At 39.5% G+C, this 16,141-nt stretch overlaps 1 protein-coding gene across 7 annotated transcripts in view; it reads left to right on the top strand.

Moving 5' to 3' along the window:
- Positions 1–2,855: 2,855 nt before the first annotated feature.
- The window catches only part of klc1a (kinesin light chain 1a), a 62,378-nt gene continuing 49,092 nt past the window's right edge, over positions 2,856–16,141 (top strand). For 2 of the 7 annotated variants that reach the window (XM_050062759.1, XM_050062760.1), the window contains exons 1-4: positions 2,860–3,320; positions 11,179–11,446; positions 13,020–13,250; positions 14,432–14,510. In XM_050062759.1, coding sequence (XP_049918716.1) covers positions 11,180–11,446; positions 13,020–13,250; positions 14,432–14,510 — 577 coding nt within the window. In that variant the 5' untranslated portion in view covers positions 2,860–3,320; position 11,179. Of the gene's footprint in view, positions 3,321–3,810; positions 3,961–4,093; positions 4,270–11,178; positions 11,447–13,019; positions 13,251–14,431; positions 14,511–16,141 lie in introns of those variants that run through there. The other 5 variants (XM_050062761.1, XM_050062758.1, XM_050062755.1 and 2 more) reach the window with 5 other exon arrangements.

Consider the following 16,141-nt stretch of genomic DNA (forward strand, 5'->3'; position numbering starts at 1 on the left):
CGTCTTATTTTCTATCAGCTACTCTGCATTTACTTGAAGCACAGAATCACTGATTAATCTTAGATTTCAGGTCTGAGGTGTTGCTGTAGGTTGGATCACAACATTATCAGCTAAACCACAGTAATAACCCAAAAACTGGGCAGAGGGTGCGTGTGAACTTTACCTTAAGATGTGTCACGTGGAGAGAAAGAGTATGTAACATCAATTAGAAATGTTGCAGCTGTTTGTACTGTTGTGTGCAGAAATATGAGGTTTTGTAAAACTACAGAGTTTTAACTGAATATTGGATGATAATAACTAGTGTGGAAATAAGTACATTTACCTAAGTGCCTTATTTTTATACAATTTTGTACTTCATTCTTCTGCTCCACTGCATTACAGAGGGATATATTGAACTTTTCACTACACTACACTTCTTTTATCTGATGCCTGAAGATACTTTACAGATTAATACATATAGTTTATTGATAGAATCTTTTTACACTCAAAACAGATCATCTTAAAATATGATTCACTGTCTGTAAATGAGAGTGTTAATAAGTCATAAATTAATTTTAGGCCAGATGTCTTTTCTTGTACTTTGTAACCAGTGGGGAAATGAAACAAAGAGCATTTATTCAAGTACTGTACTTAAGTACAAATTTGAGGTACTTGTACTTTACTTGAGTCTTTTTACTTTACAGATCCAGATTATCATTACAAAACAAAAATCAACTAGTACTTTATGATGTATTATTACAGATAAAGTGACCCACCAGTATATAAAAGTTATTAGAAATACCAGCAGCAACATTTAAGTGATGAACACTAATGCATCAGTAATTTATAATACAGTCGTGTAATTTTAAATGGCTCATTCTGCGTATTGAGTTGTTTTTTTTAACTTTTGGTAGGCCCACTTTAAGTATATTTTGGTGCTTATAATTGTAACCATGTAAGATATTGAATGCAGGAGTTTTACTTGTAAGAATGTTTCCAAACTGTGGTGTTGGTACTTTTACTAAAGAAATCAGAAATATCTTATCAATCCCTTTGGGGGTAAATATCTATATAGATATATAAAAATAAAATTACATATATGTTTGATGCTAGTATGTAAAATATGTAAAAACAGTAAATGTATATAAAAAGTGCATTATGCTACTAAAACACTGGTACATATGTTAAGTTTGTACAAATATACAAAAAATGTGTACATTATGGCACAATATCACCAGTATGTAAGGTATGTAGAAAATATTTATGTATGTGCTTTATGCTACAATGTGTAAAACTAGTGTGTAAAATATGTAACAATAAAATTTTAACATTAGTATGTAAGGTATGTGAAAATATTAAGCATTATGCTACCATGTATAAAACTAATATTTTAAGCATGTTAAATATGCACATTATGCAACAATAACACTTGAATGTAAAGTATGTAAAAAATATATACATGTGAGTTTTATGCTACAATGTGTAAAATATGTGAAAAATAAATAACATTTTAAGTTTTATGGAAGTATGAAAAAATATGTGCATTATGGCACAGTAATACTAGTGTGTAAAGTATATAAAAATATTTAAATATGTGCAATATGCTACAATGTGTAAAACTAATATTCTAAGTATGTTAAATATTTACATTATGATAAAATACCACTAGTATGTAAAATATAAAGATAAGTACATGATGCTACAATGTGTAAAACAAGTATGTGAAGTATGTAAAACAGTGAAAATATGTGAATTATGCTACAATAACACTTTAATGTAATGTATGTAAAAATATAACAATTTGTGCTTTATGGTACACCAACACTAGAATGTAAAGTATGCAAAAATATGTGCATTATGGCAGAATAATGTGCCATAATAATAATGCTCCTTCAGCGATAGACTGATTCACCCAAAGTGTGTGAAGGAACGCTATCGCAGGTCCTTCCTGCCTGCTGCTGTCAGGCTACATAACCAGCACTGCTCACAGTAGACTGCACCATGGACACTTTATTGACACTATGGACACTTTATGGACACCACTGCTGTCTGCTGTTTTGCACATGCAATCACTTGCACTAGATGTGCTCCCTTTATCCACTGCTCATTTTTTGATCATTTTCATTCACTGCTGCTCATTATTATCCACTTCCTATTACTTTCATTATTATTATTATTATTGTTATTGCTATTTATCGCCGTCTCTTGTATTTTTGTACTTATTTGCATGCCTAGTTATTTAAGTTTTTTAAGTTTCATTTTGAAATCTTTAATCTGACTCTTTCTCCTTGACTGCTGTAACACTGGAATTTCTCAATTATGGGATCAATAAAGGTGTATCTTATCTTATCTTATCTTATCTTATCTTATCTTAATAATACTACTGTGTAAAGTATATAAAAATATTTAAATATGTGCAATATGCTACAGTGTGCAAAACTAGTATGTAAAGTATGTAAAGATATAAAAATGTGTGCATTATGCTACAATAACACTAATATGCAAAATATTCAACAATATAAAAATACATGCACTGTGCTACAGTGTGTAAAACTAGTATGTAAAGTATGTAAAAATTAGTAATTAGAAATGTATATAAGCGTGTGTATTATGCTACTTGTGTACAACACAATATTTATCTGAGTGGAAAAATAAAAATAAAACATATGTACAATTTGCATCATATGGAGAATTTATTAGGATATTAAAAATAATATTGCACTCTTGATGATCTGAGTATCTTCTCTTAGTTTGTGTGTTAACTGTTGAAGCGTTGCTGTGAATAAATCTGGCGGTGGCTCAGTTTGCGCCACAGCTTCCCCTTTAATCCGGACAGGGATGACATCATTACAGAGGAAGAGCGAGGGGGGCGCCGGGTAACGCCATTTTCACGCACCGCGCAGTCAGTCAGTCATCCAGCCAGTGGACCAGCGAGCTGTCATCTTCACCGGCGACTCATCAACTCCTCATTTCGCCCCATGAAGCCGCCATCAAGTTAGTTTCACGGACTTGTTCCTGCCATGGAACCGACGGAGAACAGGTTTTTCCTGTATGGCTCCGACTAAAGTCAGTGTTTCTGACAGTTAGCTATGTAGCTAGCTGGTCATCATTAACGGCGGTTGATGCAGTGAAGCCCAGCGTCAGTCGGCAGAACATATCCCAGCCGGACACAGTTTGGATATTGTGTTTTATAACTTCTATATTTTCACCCTTATCAGCAAGAGTTGTGGGTCAAAGGAGCAACACCTTCATTTACAAAAAGACGTGATTTAGACGGTGAAAAGGCGAGAAAAACGGACGTTACAGTGAAGCTACATTGGCAACGGATGTCCTAGAGAACGGTAAGAATGGCTCCGTGTATTTCTTGGAATCGTATCATTAGCTAATTAACCACTTTACCAGGAATTTTTACGTTGTTTTCAAGTGTCATCTTTTCCAACAGCAGGCAGCTTAATCAATATAATTCTTTATAGTTTTTAAAGATAAAGCGTCTTTGATGTGTGGTCGGTGTTTACGTTAATTGCAGGAATTAGACGCCTTAAGCACATTAACTGTCACTGAGAGTGCTAGCTGAGGGTTAGCATTGTGGTTAGTGTGTGACAGGAGGTACTGGCTAACTGGTTCTTCAGGTTAATCCATTTGAAAGCGAGATAGCTGGGACAAAGCAGCAGGAACTACACGGCCATGGACTTACAAACATGCCAGGGAAGGATGCACTTGTTGGGCCACTGCAGCACCAGAAAGTCCTGATGTTTGTCATGTGATAATTGTTGGATGTCTCTTTCATTGATATTCAGAGCGGGGTTGAGGGCTGTGAAAGCTGCCTGTGTTGAGGACACAGCTTCAGAGGGACAGTGGATCCCAGTGTGGGACTCACAGCTGGGAATCCCAAAAAACACTGAGAGGTGTCTTATGAATATTTGAGATTTAAGACACAATCTATGATTGGATACTGCATGGCAGAAAATCTCAGACACACAGGTATGTCTGACTTTTGTTTACCATGCCCTGCAGACTTTAATGTTTAATCCACCCAAAGGGAGTGCTCATAACAACCTGCAGGGCTCCTCCTCCTGGATAACACCCCTCCGCTCTCCTGGGACAGCTTGTTGTTGGCTCAGAGATCCCAGAAGGTTTTGTGTGTGCTCCTCTTGCTGGAGGGAAATGATAATTATGTGTTGTCGCTGCAGATTTTGTTGTAATGCTGCAGGGTCGGCTTGACAGGAGTGCTTCTGCAGGTGAAGCACGCAACTAAAGAAAATGCCTGCAAAAACCTGACACTGACTGCAGGTGTAGTACATTTTTATTTTACCCTTGCGTACTTTACACATCGTACTTGCAGAGATATTACAGTGAATTTCTTGTTACTTATTGGCTGACATATACACCTGGATAGACAAATCTCATCTGATACATCAGCCCAGCCAATTTATTGGTTATTAAAATGAACATAAAGGCACTAGAGACATTAGATGCAAAAAAGGAAATGCTTTTGTCCTCACTTGTTTTTCTAATCGTGTGTCATGACTGCAGAAAATCACAGTCTTTGACTAATTTAAAATACAGTTGTCAGTCTAGCTCATACTAGTGCAGTCTATACTCTTTTCATGAAGGTTATACGGTTCAGTTTGTGCTGAAACTGTTTTAGAGAGGTGTTGATCAAACTTCGTGGTCACACAGATTTTTATAAATCCATGTCAAACAAATAGATGTCACGACCTCATGGTCAGACGGGGCTGTCATGTGCCAATCACACAAATCAGCTCTTTCATAAAGGCTCTGGCGTAATCTGAATAGTGTGAAATGATGCTATCAGCTATGACAAATCTCTGGCAGAGCGGCACAGAAGTATTTAATACCCTAATGAGGAAATCGGGAGGAACTCGTGCAGTCTCAAAGTTCTTTTTTAACCCAGTTTAAAACCTGAAACTTGATTCTGTAGAGAAGCACATTATACATCAGAGTCAGTGTCTGTGTAGGAAACAAATCCAGTATATTCTCTTGGTATCTTTCAGCCTTCAGGGTGCTGCAGTAAGAAGTGGTGCCACCACTGTCTCTGTAGATCAGAGCATCTTAAAGTACTTCACTGATTCAGATGATAAATTTAATCTCGCCCAAGGCTCGCTCACGGAAATATAAAAAGAAATCATCAGTGTTCTTGTCATGTGAGCGGCTCATTTTTCAGAAGATGACACGTAGTTTAACACAGCAGCAAATTAATTCACATAAATTACTATTAGTCATGTTCCTGTGTCAGGGTTAGGTGTTCTCAGTTTTCAGTTTTATTGTTGTGTTGCTTGTAGGGCCTCGTGTCCACCAGACACAGAACACCGAATCAGTCCATTATTGATACCAAGCATACTTGTCATTTCCTGTGTGTCAGCTGTGCAGCGTCAGGTCTCGTGGCTGCCTGATTCGTTTTCCCTTTTCTTGTTTCCTGAAGCTACAGTCACATGATGTGTATGTAAAAGCTTGATAGTTGAGTAAGACTAATGTTTGTACAGAAGTGGTGAAATCAAAGACTGCAGCATGTTGAAGTTCAAGAGGAACAGTGACAGATATATGCGTACAGTATTGAGAATTGTAATGCGGATATCTGGGGCTGCGAAACATATCAATATTACATCTATTGGGATATGAGACTTGATGTCATGTTTAATTTTGAATGTCATGACATTAAGTGTTGTCTTTTTCCTGGTTTTAAAGGCCAAATTATAGTAAATTTGTGTAATTTTCTAAACTTACCAGGCCGCTCTAACTGTTCTATCAGTTGCCTTCACCAACTTAGTCATTATATCCACATTATTGATGATTATTTGTCAAAAATCTCATTGTGTTGATTAGTGAAAGCACCAATTGTCAACCCTATAATATCGCTGTAATATCAGTGTTGAAGTATCTTGTCAAACATATCATATTTGATATTTTTGTCCATTACGTAGCCCTTCAGCTATCAGTATTTTTGTATTAACAAAGGATCACTTCACTACTTCAGATTCAGATTTCTTCATTTGTTGTTTTTATGCTCCACATACAAACGAAATGTGTTTCACACCTGCCACTAATCACTAAATTTGCTCCAGTGCATTATGAATAAAGTGCCAGTACTACTGCTACTTGTACTTCTATCCGCAGTTCCCTCCAGCTCTATGAAGTTTATTTTCATCTTTAAGCCAATTGATTTTGATTTTTGGACTGCAGCTGTAATAATATGGTTCATTCTTGCGGCTCTCATCATTGGGGCGTCGGTGGCTTAGTGGATAGAGCAGGCGCCCCATGCACAAGGCTGTTGCTGCGGGGGCCTGGGTTCGACCCCAGCCTGCGGCCATTTCCTGCATGTCACTCCCCCTCTCTCTCCTCCCTCACACTAGCCTGTCCTGTTGATTAAAGGCTAAAATGCCCCAAAAAATATCTTAAAAAAAAAGCTCTGATAAACTTTGTTTACACTCTCAGCCTTGCGCCAGAGACTAGCTGGTAAAGAAAGAAGAATATTTAGCAGTGAAAAAGCCAAAACAGAACTCAAAGAAGAGTGGAAACTGAACTTAAAATTGTCAGGTGGCCAAGGACATGACTCAAAGTGAATTCTGATGTTGCTCCATATTTTCCAGCTTGTTTCTGCTCTGAAGTAGTGAAATAAAATCTGTAATTTCTGTTTTAAAGTGTCAGTCCGCAAGTGTGATGGGTTATAGATTTGTTTGTTTTTTTACTGTCAACTTATTTTTTGTCTGTCTTTGGTGCAAGTGTTCAGTTGTCAGCACTGGATTTACCTTTGTATGTTGCGCTCTTTTTATGTTTTAGGCTATTGTTGTCTAGGGCTGCAATGATTAGTCGACTAATCGATGACTAATCGACTATTAAAATAATCGGTGACTATTTTAGGAGTCAACTAATCAGTTTGAGTCATTTTTCATAGAAAAGTACTATAAAAGTACCCCAAAATTCTCTTATTGCAGCTTCTTACGTTCAAATATTGGCAGCTTTACACACTCTCCCATGACGGTGAACTAAAAACCTTTGGCACGAGTACGAAACAAGACATTAGATGACATAATTTTGGATTTGGGAGAGACAGACCGACATCTTTCAACATTTTAACACATTTTTCGATAAAATGATTAGTCGACTAATCGAAGAAATACTCGACAGATTAGTCAACAGTGAAAATAATTGTTAGTTGCAGCCCTATTGTAGACGACGCTGGTATTGTTAACCACCCTACCTAAAGCTGTTTATACCAGACAGACAGAGCAAACAGCAACTGCAAAATGTTTTTGTTGACAGGATACAGGTAGAACAACTGTTGCGTCATTTGAATCATGGATGGAAAGCAGCCAAACAAGCACACATCAATGAGAATATCACAAATCATTTAAGAGTAATACTTAGTTAGTAAATGTAACTTGGAGAGGCTCTCTCAGACTTTCTTTCTCTGTAAAAGTGAATCACAGCTCTCATCATCTAATGGCTATCAGCCCACACATCGCTGACTAAGACCTGAAGCCCAGAGCAAGCACTCACTGTTCCTCTTCTTCGTTGGTCCCAAACACAACCCACCCTCCCCATCCATACCCCACCAGCCTCCCCATCGCCTTATATCACTGCCTTAACCTGCTTACACGAGGAGCTGCAGCGTCCCCAGGCGCTCCGCTCCAAGCCAGCTATTTACATTTCAAAAGTTCTAACATCAGAAGTAGTTTTCCGTGCCTTTCCCCGTGGTGCTTTGTGCTCTGAGACTCATCTGATGCCAGAAATAAAGGACTGTTGGATCAGAGCAGGAAAGAAAGGCTTGTGCTGTCACTTTCGCTTCTGTATTACACAGCCTGCAGTGATAGTTGTTTTCTGTCTTGTTCTTTGCACTTTGGGATGTTTGCAGTGGTTGACCTTGCTCTGTGTTGTTGGTGTTGACTCAAACCCATAGGTCAAATGCATGAGCCATTCAAAGACCTAATTTGAATAGGTTTCACAGTGTCAGAACAACTTTTATATTGATGCTTACAGCTTGAAGGTTATGTGTTTTTCCTTGCCTGGGTCCAGACCTTGCAATCCAAGTGGACGAACTGGAAAAGGAGTGTAACGAGTTGACAATTCTGTTTGATATCAGGCAATGTTTTCCCCTCGAGCAGTGCAATAAGATCTGCTTATCAGTTTTTCAGCTCATTTACAGCAGTGAGGGACTTGTAGCTGAATGGATGTGATGGAAACACTGACGTTAACTGACATGATGTGCATTTCCTTAATTAACCAATAGATTAGTGGCCCCAGCAATAATTTATTACTACTAAAGCAGTCCATCTGTTCTCTGCAGCATAATGAAATGTGGAAATTTAAGTGTTTTGGTGGTCGCTGTAAAATTTCCACCAAGATAGGTATGACTTTTTATTGCAGATGACATAATTTGTGTGCTGTTTGCTTGATTAATCTCTATAAATCAGATATATCTACATATGTATGAAGAATCAACAACGAGACAGTGTTCTGTGTTCTGGTTTCCGTTTGTAGTCTGTTTGTAGTCCGACTAGTAATGACCAAACATGTTTCAACGGCGGGGAATCAGTCCGTGCGGAGAGGCGGAACGCATTGGTTGAAATGCAGTCTTAGAAGTTGGAACCCATCGGCCATGTTTGACGGCGAGTTAGTCTTATATTAGCTTTTTTAGCAGAATGGCCAGCGCATGAAAGAGGAAGTCTTGGCCCAGATATCAGCTCACTTCATCAGATCAGCCTGAAATATTGGCCCCTCGCCCCCAGAGGCTTTATCATCGTCAAATGATAGCCGATGGGTTCCAAGATTGGCTATTGTCAAATTACGTAATCATTTAATAGTAAAATTAAAGCAAAAATGTAAAATGTCGCCCTCTTCCAGCTTCCTAATGGTGAGAATTTGGTGGTTTCTTTATTTTATTTGGTAGTAAACTGAATATTTTCGACTGTTGGTAGGCCTAAACAAGCAATTTGTACATGTTACTGTAGACTTAAGGGGATTGTGATGTGCATGTCTCCCTTCCTTCTGACATTTTATTGACCAAATGATGAACGAATTAGTCGAGAAAACGATCAGCAGGTTAATCCATCTCTAATTCTTCTGTTTTTAGGTGTTCATGAGAAAATAATTGCACTCTTGAAACTGATGTTGAATTTGAGAAACAAGTGAAACATTTACACCAGAAGCAGGATAAATACTGATAATTTTGCTTTATCAGTTTGCCAACAATGTTAGGAACATGTAGTTTGGCACAACAGTAGACGTTTGAGGTTAATATTAAGCATTTATTTAAGTTAATTTCACTGGAAACCCCCTCGTGCTGCACAGCTCTGCTCACCTGAAGCTGCTGTTTTTCCATCTCCTGCACACACTGTTTCCTGCCCAGCTGTCAGCTGATAGGCTGCAGGCTGGTTGCTGAGTCACATGGAGCGATCAGAGCTGTAACCCTCCCTCCGTCTGCCTCGTCTGCTGCGGGCAGTCTTCAACTATTGTTTTTTTTTTATTTATTTTTTTAACTTCTTCTGAAATGTGAAATCGAAGGCAGTTCGGGACACGTCTGCTTATCTGTCGTCACCTGATGCCATAGCAGCTCTTATTCTCAGGTGGGCAAGCTGGGTCAACACATTTTATCACGGCAGCACCGAGGATAAGAGTGATGTGAAGTCAGTCACATGGAAGAGTTGTTGCATTTCTGTGTTTTCCACAGAGCCATGCAGGAAAACAGAACTTAAGTCAGTGTTTCTGTTATTATTCAGTTTCAGTTTGGTGTGCTTGAAGAGATTTATTAGGCTGCTCGCTACAAGTGCTGCCGAAGCGCTCAGTCATAATCCTCTTAAAGTTTGTGTGGGTGTGTGTATGTGTGTGTGTGATGAATGCAAAGCAAAGAAAGTCAGGATTGTGTGGGAAGGAGTGCATGTGGAGTGTGTTGACGGTCAATGTCAGAGGAACAGATATTAACCTGCAGTGTTTAGCTAATATGTGCATAATAATAATAGCATCAGTTTTACCTACTACACCTAATAGTCTCCCTCCTTAATCACCAAGGCTGATTCGGGATGTGATTATGTGCTATGACCGCATTATGGCAGCACTAAGACGCTGAGTATTATTGGAGATATTGTAATCATGAATATGAATGCTCAGGGTTGGTTTTACTTCACTGTACAGTAATTGGTGACTGCAAACTAATTGAAATATTTTTGTAGATTTTAGGTTAGATTAAAACAGGCTAGGTGCAGGTAAAGCTAATAAATGCTAACTCGAATTCATATTAAAGATGCAGCACTATAATAAATTGTAAAAAGTGGTAGCTGCCACTCATTGTGTTATTTCAGCTCTCAGAGATTTCCTTTCTAACAATCCTCCCCTCATATCTGTTGTTATCTGTGAACCACACGCAGCCCACAAGCCTCAGATCTGGATTTGAACTGTCAGCGTGCAGCAGGTTTATTGTCTGTGGTTTGGTTTGAAACTTTTCATCACAGCTGCACCAAAGTCGCTCTTTTTCTTAAAGCATCTCAAGTGATGACTCCTCAGTTTTTTGGAGCACTTCAAACAGCCTTTTTTACAAATGCGACATTACGTTTAACCTTTGTTTATTGAGGTTTTTCTGCCGCTCACGCCCTGCTGCTGTCAGTACCTCGCTCAAAGGCACCTTAAGTGTCGTTTGAGAGAGAAGCTTCAACATTTCCTTTGAAATCTCTCAACCTGAACCAAGAACTTTCCAGTCATACAAACAGGGTCTAACCTTTTCATTAAGCCAATGTTGTTTCTCACACTGAGCCGAGTATTGATTGTAAAGAGAGATGCATCAGGCTGTGTAGTGGCCATGAGACCAGGAAAGGTCAGGAGGATGCAACTTTGAATTGAACATCTGAGGGTTACGTGTCTGTCCATAAATAAATGAATGAATCTATATGTCACACATTTCTGGTTAACCCCAATGTGTTCCTCTGTTAAGTCCCTTTTCCTGGTGGTCCTGTCTCAGATTTTTTTTTTAAGTGCAGCAAAAGTTAACCCCGATTAAAGATGTTATGTTTAATTTACAAGTCCAGAGTCTTTAGACAGCCACATTCTTTTGGCATTTAATTTTCTTGGTGTCTGATCTTTGGGGACCTGTTGCAAACCTGCATTAGTAAAAGCAACTTTAGCCACTCTGAAACTGATTCATACATCATTTTGACATTAACCTTCCTTTCCCTGTCGTTTTCCCCGCAGGATGCGTGAGGACATGTCCACCATGGTGTGCGTGAAGGATGAGGAGGATCCTGGGGAGAAGCTATCCCAGGATGAGATCATCTCCCGGACCAAGCAGGTGATCCAGGGGCTGGAGGCCCTGAAGCAGGAGCACCACTCCATCCTGGAGGGTCTGCTGGGCACGCTGCGCTGCCTGAAGCAGGACGAGGAGGGTGTCCTGGTGGAGGAGAAGTCCCACATGATACGCAAGTCCCTGGAGATGCTGGAGCTCGGGCTGAGCGAGGCACAGGTATGTATCTGTACCTTCATAGAGTCTGTCAGCCACTGAGTGAGTTATTATTAACTGAAATATGAAAAACTATTTTTTTTTTGAGTAATGTTTGAATTCCTTTTCTTGCACATAATACGAGCAATCTTTTGAACAACATTTTGATAAAACTAGGAGAAAGATGAGCATTTTTTTTTACTAATGACAAGAACAGCATGTCAGATATGCAGTGGTTTTAGCTGTAATTTTTATCTAGCTCATCCAGTAAAAATTATAGGGGGAAAGCTTCAGAAGTACCAGATTCAACTGGTTTTTTTAATTATCATTATTTCTACACTTCAAGAAAATAAAGTTGATATTTCTGTTGCTGGATCTCTGCTTATTTGACGGTTTAATGGTACCGTACTTTCAGTGGACAAAGACGCTAGAGTGACAGACTTCAAACTAGAAGGAGGGAAAGAAGGACAGAAATCATAATGGCTGTGGCTCTTGCCAGTGCTGGGGCATAAAATTGATGCAGGAGTGACTGTGCATAAAGCATACATGCAATTTCTAATGTGGAGTTGTTAAATTCATCCTTCAAGTTCATCTACCATGTTGCCTTATTCGTTATCTTCTTAAATTACATTTTTAATACATAATATTCTAAAATCAGTGTTTTTCAAAGACTAAGACTCTCCTCTAGGTGACTAGTGGAAAAAAACACAAAGATTTCCCACATCCTCCTGAAGAAGGAGATGTTAGGAGAGAAGCTTTTACTCCTCGGAGATGAAGAATGTTAATAATGCACCTTTTTTTCAGACAAAGTTTGAAAACTCCCAATTGATTGTGTCGTTTCTCACTTGGCAAACACCAGCCTATGAGTCACTGATGAGTCACTGTTGGTGCTCTAGCCTCTCATCTCTATCTCCCAGCAGGCTTTGCCTATTAAATATACAATACACTGCACCATGCAGACTCTAATATCCACCTTCAGCTTTTTGGGTAGCCTGCAGTTGTTGTAAAATACAGTGTGATTCATATTTTTCTGCACAACCTTGCTGCTCAAACACCCCTAATGTCTCTGTGCCTCAGACTCTTTGTCTGATTACACCCCTCCCAGCCTTTCACCTCACACCATATGTTATTAGGTGGATGCTTTTACCCAAAGTGCCTCAGAATAACGTTAGTGTACACATATTTAGTTCTGGTGGGGAGTGTACTGTTACTGCCAGTTTTAGTGCCAAAATTTACACATGATTCTGCCACTGAACTTGCTGCTATTTTCCTCAGATTTAAAATGTTTAATTTATTTTGTGCATTGTATTAATAGCCTCTTGTGTGTCAAGGATTCTGGTATTATGGTGTTTTAAAATCTTTAGATACTCTTGATACTCTATCCCTGGACTTGAGGGTTTTAGTGTAAATGTTCTTACAGGATGTTTGAAGCTAAGAATGACTTGGAATTATTGTGAATATTGTTACGAGGTGGTTCCAAGCCAACTCACACATATGATGAAAATGATCACCCCAAAGACATAAATATGTGGTATAATTGAATTATGAAGCAATTCTGGTGTGTAAAGAAACCCCCCTCCCCTCCTTTTTTGTCCAGGTGATGATGGCGCTCTCGAGCCACCTGAGCTCGGTGGAGTCGGAGAAGCAGAAGCTTCGGGCTCAGGTACGCCGGCTCTGCCAGGAGAACCAGTGGCTGAGGGACGAGCTGGCCGGGACGCAGCAGAAGCTGCAGAAGAGCGAGCAGAGCGTGGCCCAGCTGGAGGAGGAGAAGAAGCACCTGGAGTTCATGAACCAGCTGAAGAAGTACGACGAGGACTTGTCCCCATCTGTGAGTCCCTGAGTCTTCTTCAGAGTGTGTTAGCGTGTCCTCATGGTTAATATGCTCGACCAGGCATTTTAATATCCCGCAGCAATCCCCGGCCTTGTGCTGCTTTACATAAAAATGCTTCAACTGGGTTTATTGAGTAATACTGATTTTAAATTTGGGGAAAAGGAGAGTGGTTGTATTGGACCAGTACCCTGTATCAGCATATATATGTTCCTTTAGATTTGGTATCTGCATTGGAAATAGAGAAGTTGAACTGATTCATACCTAGGACAGATGAAGGTCATTCAAATAAGATGGATAATATATTGGTGACTGCCCAGTGAGAGCAGATGGATTCATCTAAAGAATGCATCACATTCAAACTACTCTGACTCACATAGACTGATGCTATAATGCCATTGGCCGCCTCCGCTGTAGTTTGACTGTAGTTTTAAAGGGTCCAATGAGTTCCTCCAGAGCTACAGTACAGTCAGGCTTTACCTCCAGAGCAACGATTATCAAATTATGTTTGTGTTTTTATCTGAAAGTTGAATCACACATGTCTCTTCCTGTTTTTTGTGGCTAATGTCAGTGCACGCTTCCCCACATGCAAATGTTTCCCTCTGACACTGTTTTGCCAGGGCACCATCACTGCATCCAATATGTTTTTCATTGGTTTAAAGAAATACCAACAAACAGCTTTTTCTTGCCCCTCTAGCAGAATGATAATGCGCTAACACAGTGCCGTGGAGATAGGTCTGGCTACGCAAGCCTACATTCAAACATACAAGGGGAAATACCGCCTTACTGTCTGCAGCAGTGGTCATGTGTCTGTGTTTGAAGTATGCAAGCTATTTTTCCAACAATTAGCTGATACTACTGATAAGAACAAACATGTTTTGCTTCTAAACAAGTTAAAGAGTCTTATTTCCTCCTGCACCTTCTCGCCCACTGATTCCTTTGTATTTTGGGCTTTTAAGTCATGTCCCTGAACTCCTCGTCAGCAGCAGAGTCGATTAAAAGATATCAATAGGAACAATATCTTTTAACACTTTGAAATGTGCTTGATAGGACCCAGGCTACAGAATGACTGCATCAGTTGTTTAGAGAACATTGAGTCAATTCATTCATTGTCCTCATCTCTCCCCTCTCCTCCTCCTCCTCCTCCTCCTCTTCCAATGCCTCCCTCACTCCCCTCTCAGGAGGAGAAGGACTCTGATTCCAGTAAAGAGACTCTGGACGATCTCTTCCCAGATGATCAGGACGACCAAGCCCCAGGCAGTAAGTGTCCCTTCTTCCTCTTGTTCCCTCGACTCTTTGGGGGATTCTCACGCATTTTCAGTCACGGACCCAGATATAAAATGTAGTTCCTAGCCTTGGGATGCAGATGTATCTGTAGGGATGCTCTTGTCAATTGGAAAGACTTAAAAAAATGTGTTAAGGAATAGTTGAAAGACAAAGTTAACTTCACCTTCTTAACATTAATACTTTGTAGTTGAAGGCTGTGACTAATGATGTGAAGATTTGTCTAAAAAATTGGATGTTTTTTTATTTTCTGATGGGTGCAGTCATTTTGAAAATGTCACTGCTTTAAAATATATTTCTCCTCTGGAAACAAAACTTCAATCTCTGCACCAGCAACACTCACTAATATACCGAAGTCTAGTCAGTGGACGTCCCCAGAGTCAGAATTTATATCACATATTTTATGAGGGTGAGTTTCTGCTGCCATGTATCACTTTTCTGAAGCCTCATAAATCTTTGTTGTTTTTTTTCATCTTTGTTTACTTAAGCTTTCCCTGCCTCACTCTGCCACTCTCCCACTCTGCGCTCCTCTCCTCATGTCCACCCCTTCCCTCAGTGTTTGATGGGGTGGTCTTTCAGTAGCTCAGTAACCCAGACAGTAAAGCTGTGTTGGCTGTAAAGGCCCATTAGTCAGGACCTAGTTTAGCCTGGAAGGAGGCCAAATGGGGTGAAAACCTCCCAACCAGATTGGTGTTATATAGTTCCAGGATTTCTAAACTGTGTTCTTTTTGTGTGGCTGTAGTCAAGTGAAATAATGTTTGGCAAAAGACCACAGTGGTGTTGTAATGAACTTTGAATAAAAATGAAATTCTTAAATATAAACATTTGGCAAAAAAGTGAAAGCACATAATTCTTATAAGCTTCAATCTGCTCGTCCTCTGAAACCAAATGCAAAAGCCCCATTTTAACGGGATTATAACTACAATTAAGTCCAACGCCCACTAGAAGAGCTCCAGCACTAATTTGGCTCAATTTAAAGGACTATACTGTAGCTTTGAGGTTTCTTTGGGACAGCTAAGAGAGGGTGACCTACAAGCCTGTGTTCTCCACAAAAACAGCACACACTTTGTTCCCAAACTTGGCAGTGATTTTGTTTTTTTTTTGTACAAAGGTAATTCCCATTTGGCTCCTGGCACCAGTTTGTCAGCCAGTTTAAATTGCTGACAAAATGGACAGCAGACTGGCTCACACTCTGCAGATCACTGTCTGAGTCAGACTGCAGCTCTGTTTGTCCTCTTTGTGTCGTCTTTGTTAAACTGTTTAATTTAACCTACCAGCTGGAGGTTTGGTCAGAATGAAAATATATCCTGCAGTGCACATAAAGTACCAAGTGTTTAAACTTAAAGTCCCCTGCCATTAAAAAATGTTTTTTCTTCCCTTAATGTCCCCTAAAATGTCTGACCTTGACTATACTGACTTGTATCTGTGCAAAGTTTGTCACTAGAGAAGTGTCTTCACGTTCCTCTGCTGAAGGGGTTGATGTCTGTTCACCTTACCAAAATCTGAGTTTCAAACGTAAGCCAGGCAACCTAGCTCAGGTACCCCACACATTTGAAAGCCAGTTGCTGTCTAATACAGGGAACACATCACAAAGAAACCTGAAACCT

The sequence above is a fragment of the Epinephelus moara genome, chromosome 14 (assembly GCF_006386435.1).
Source record: "Epinephelus moara isolate mb chromosome 14, YSFRI_EMoa_1.0, whole genome shotgun sequence".
NCBI classification, from domain to species: domain Eukaryota; kingdom Metazoa; phylum Chordata; class Actinopteri; order Perciformes; family Serranidae; genus Epinephelus; species Epinephelus moara.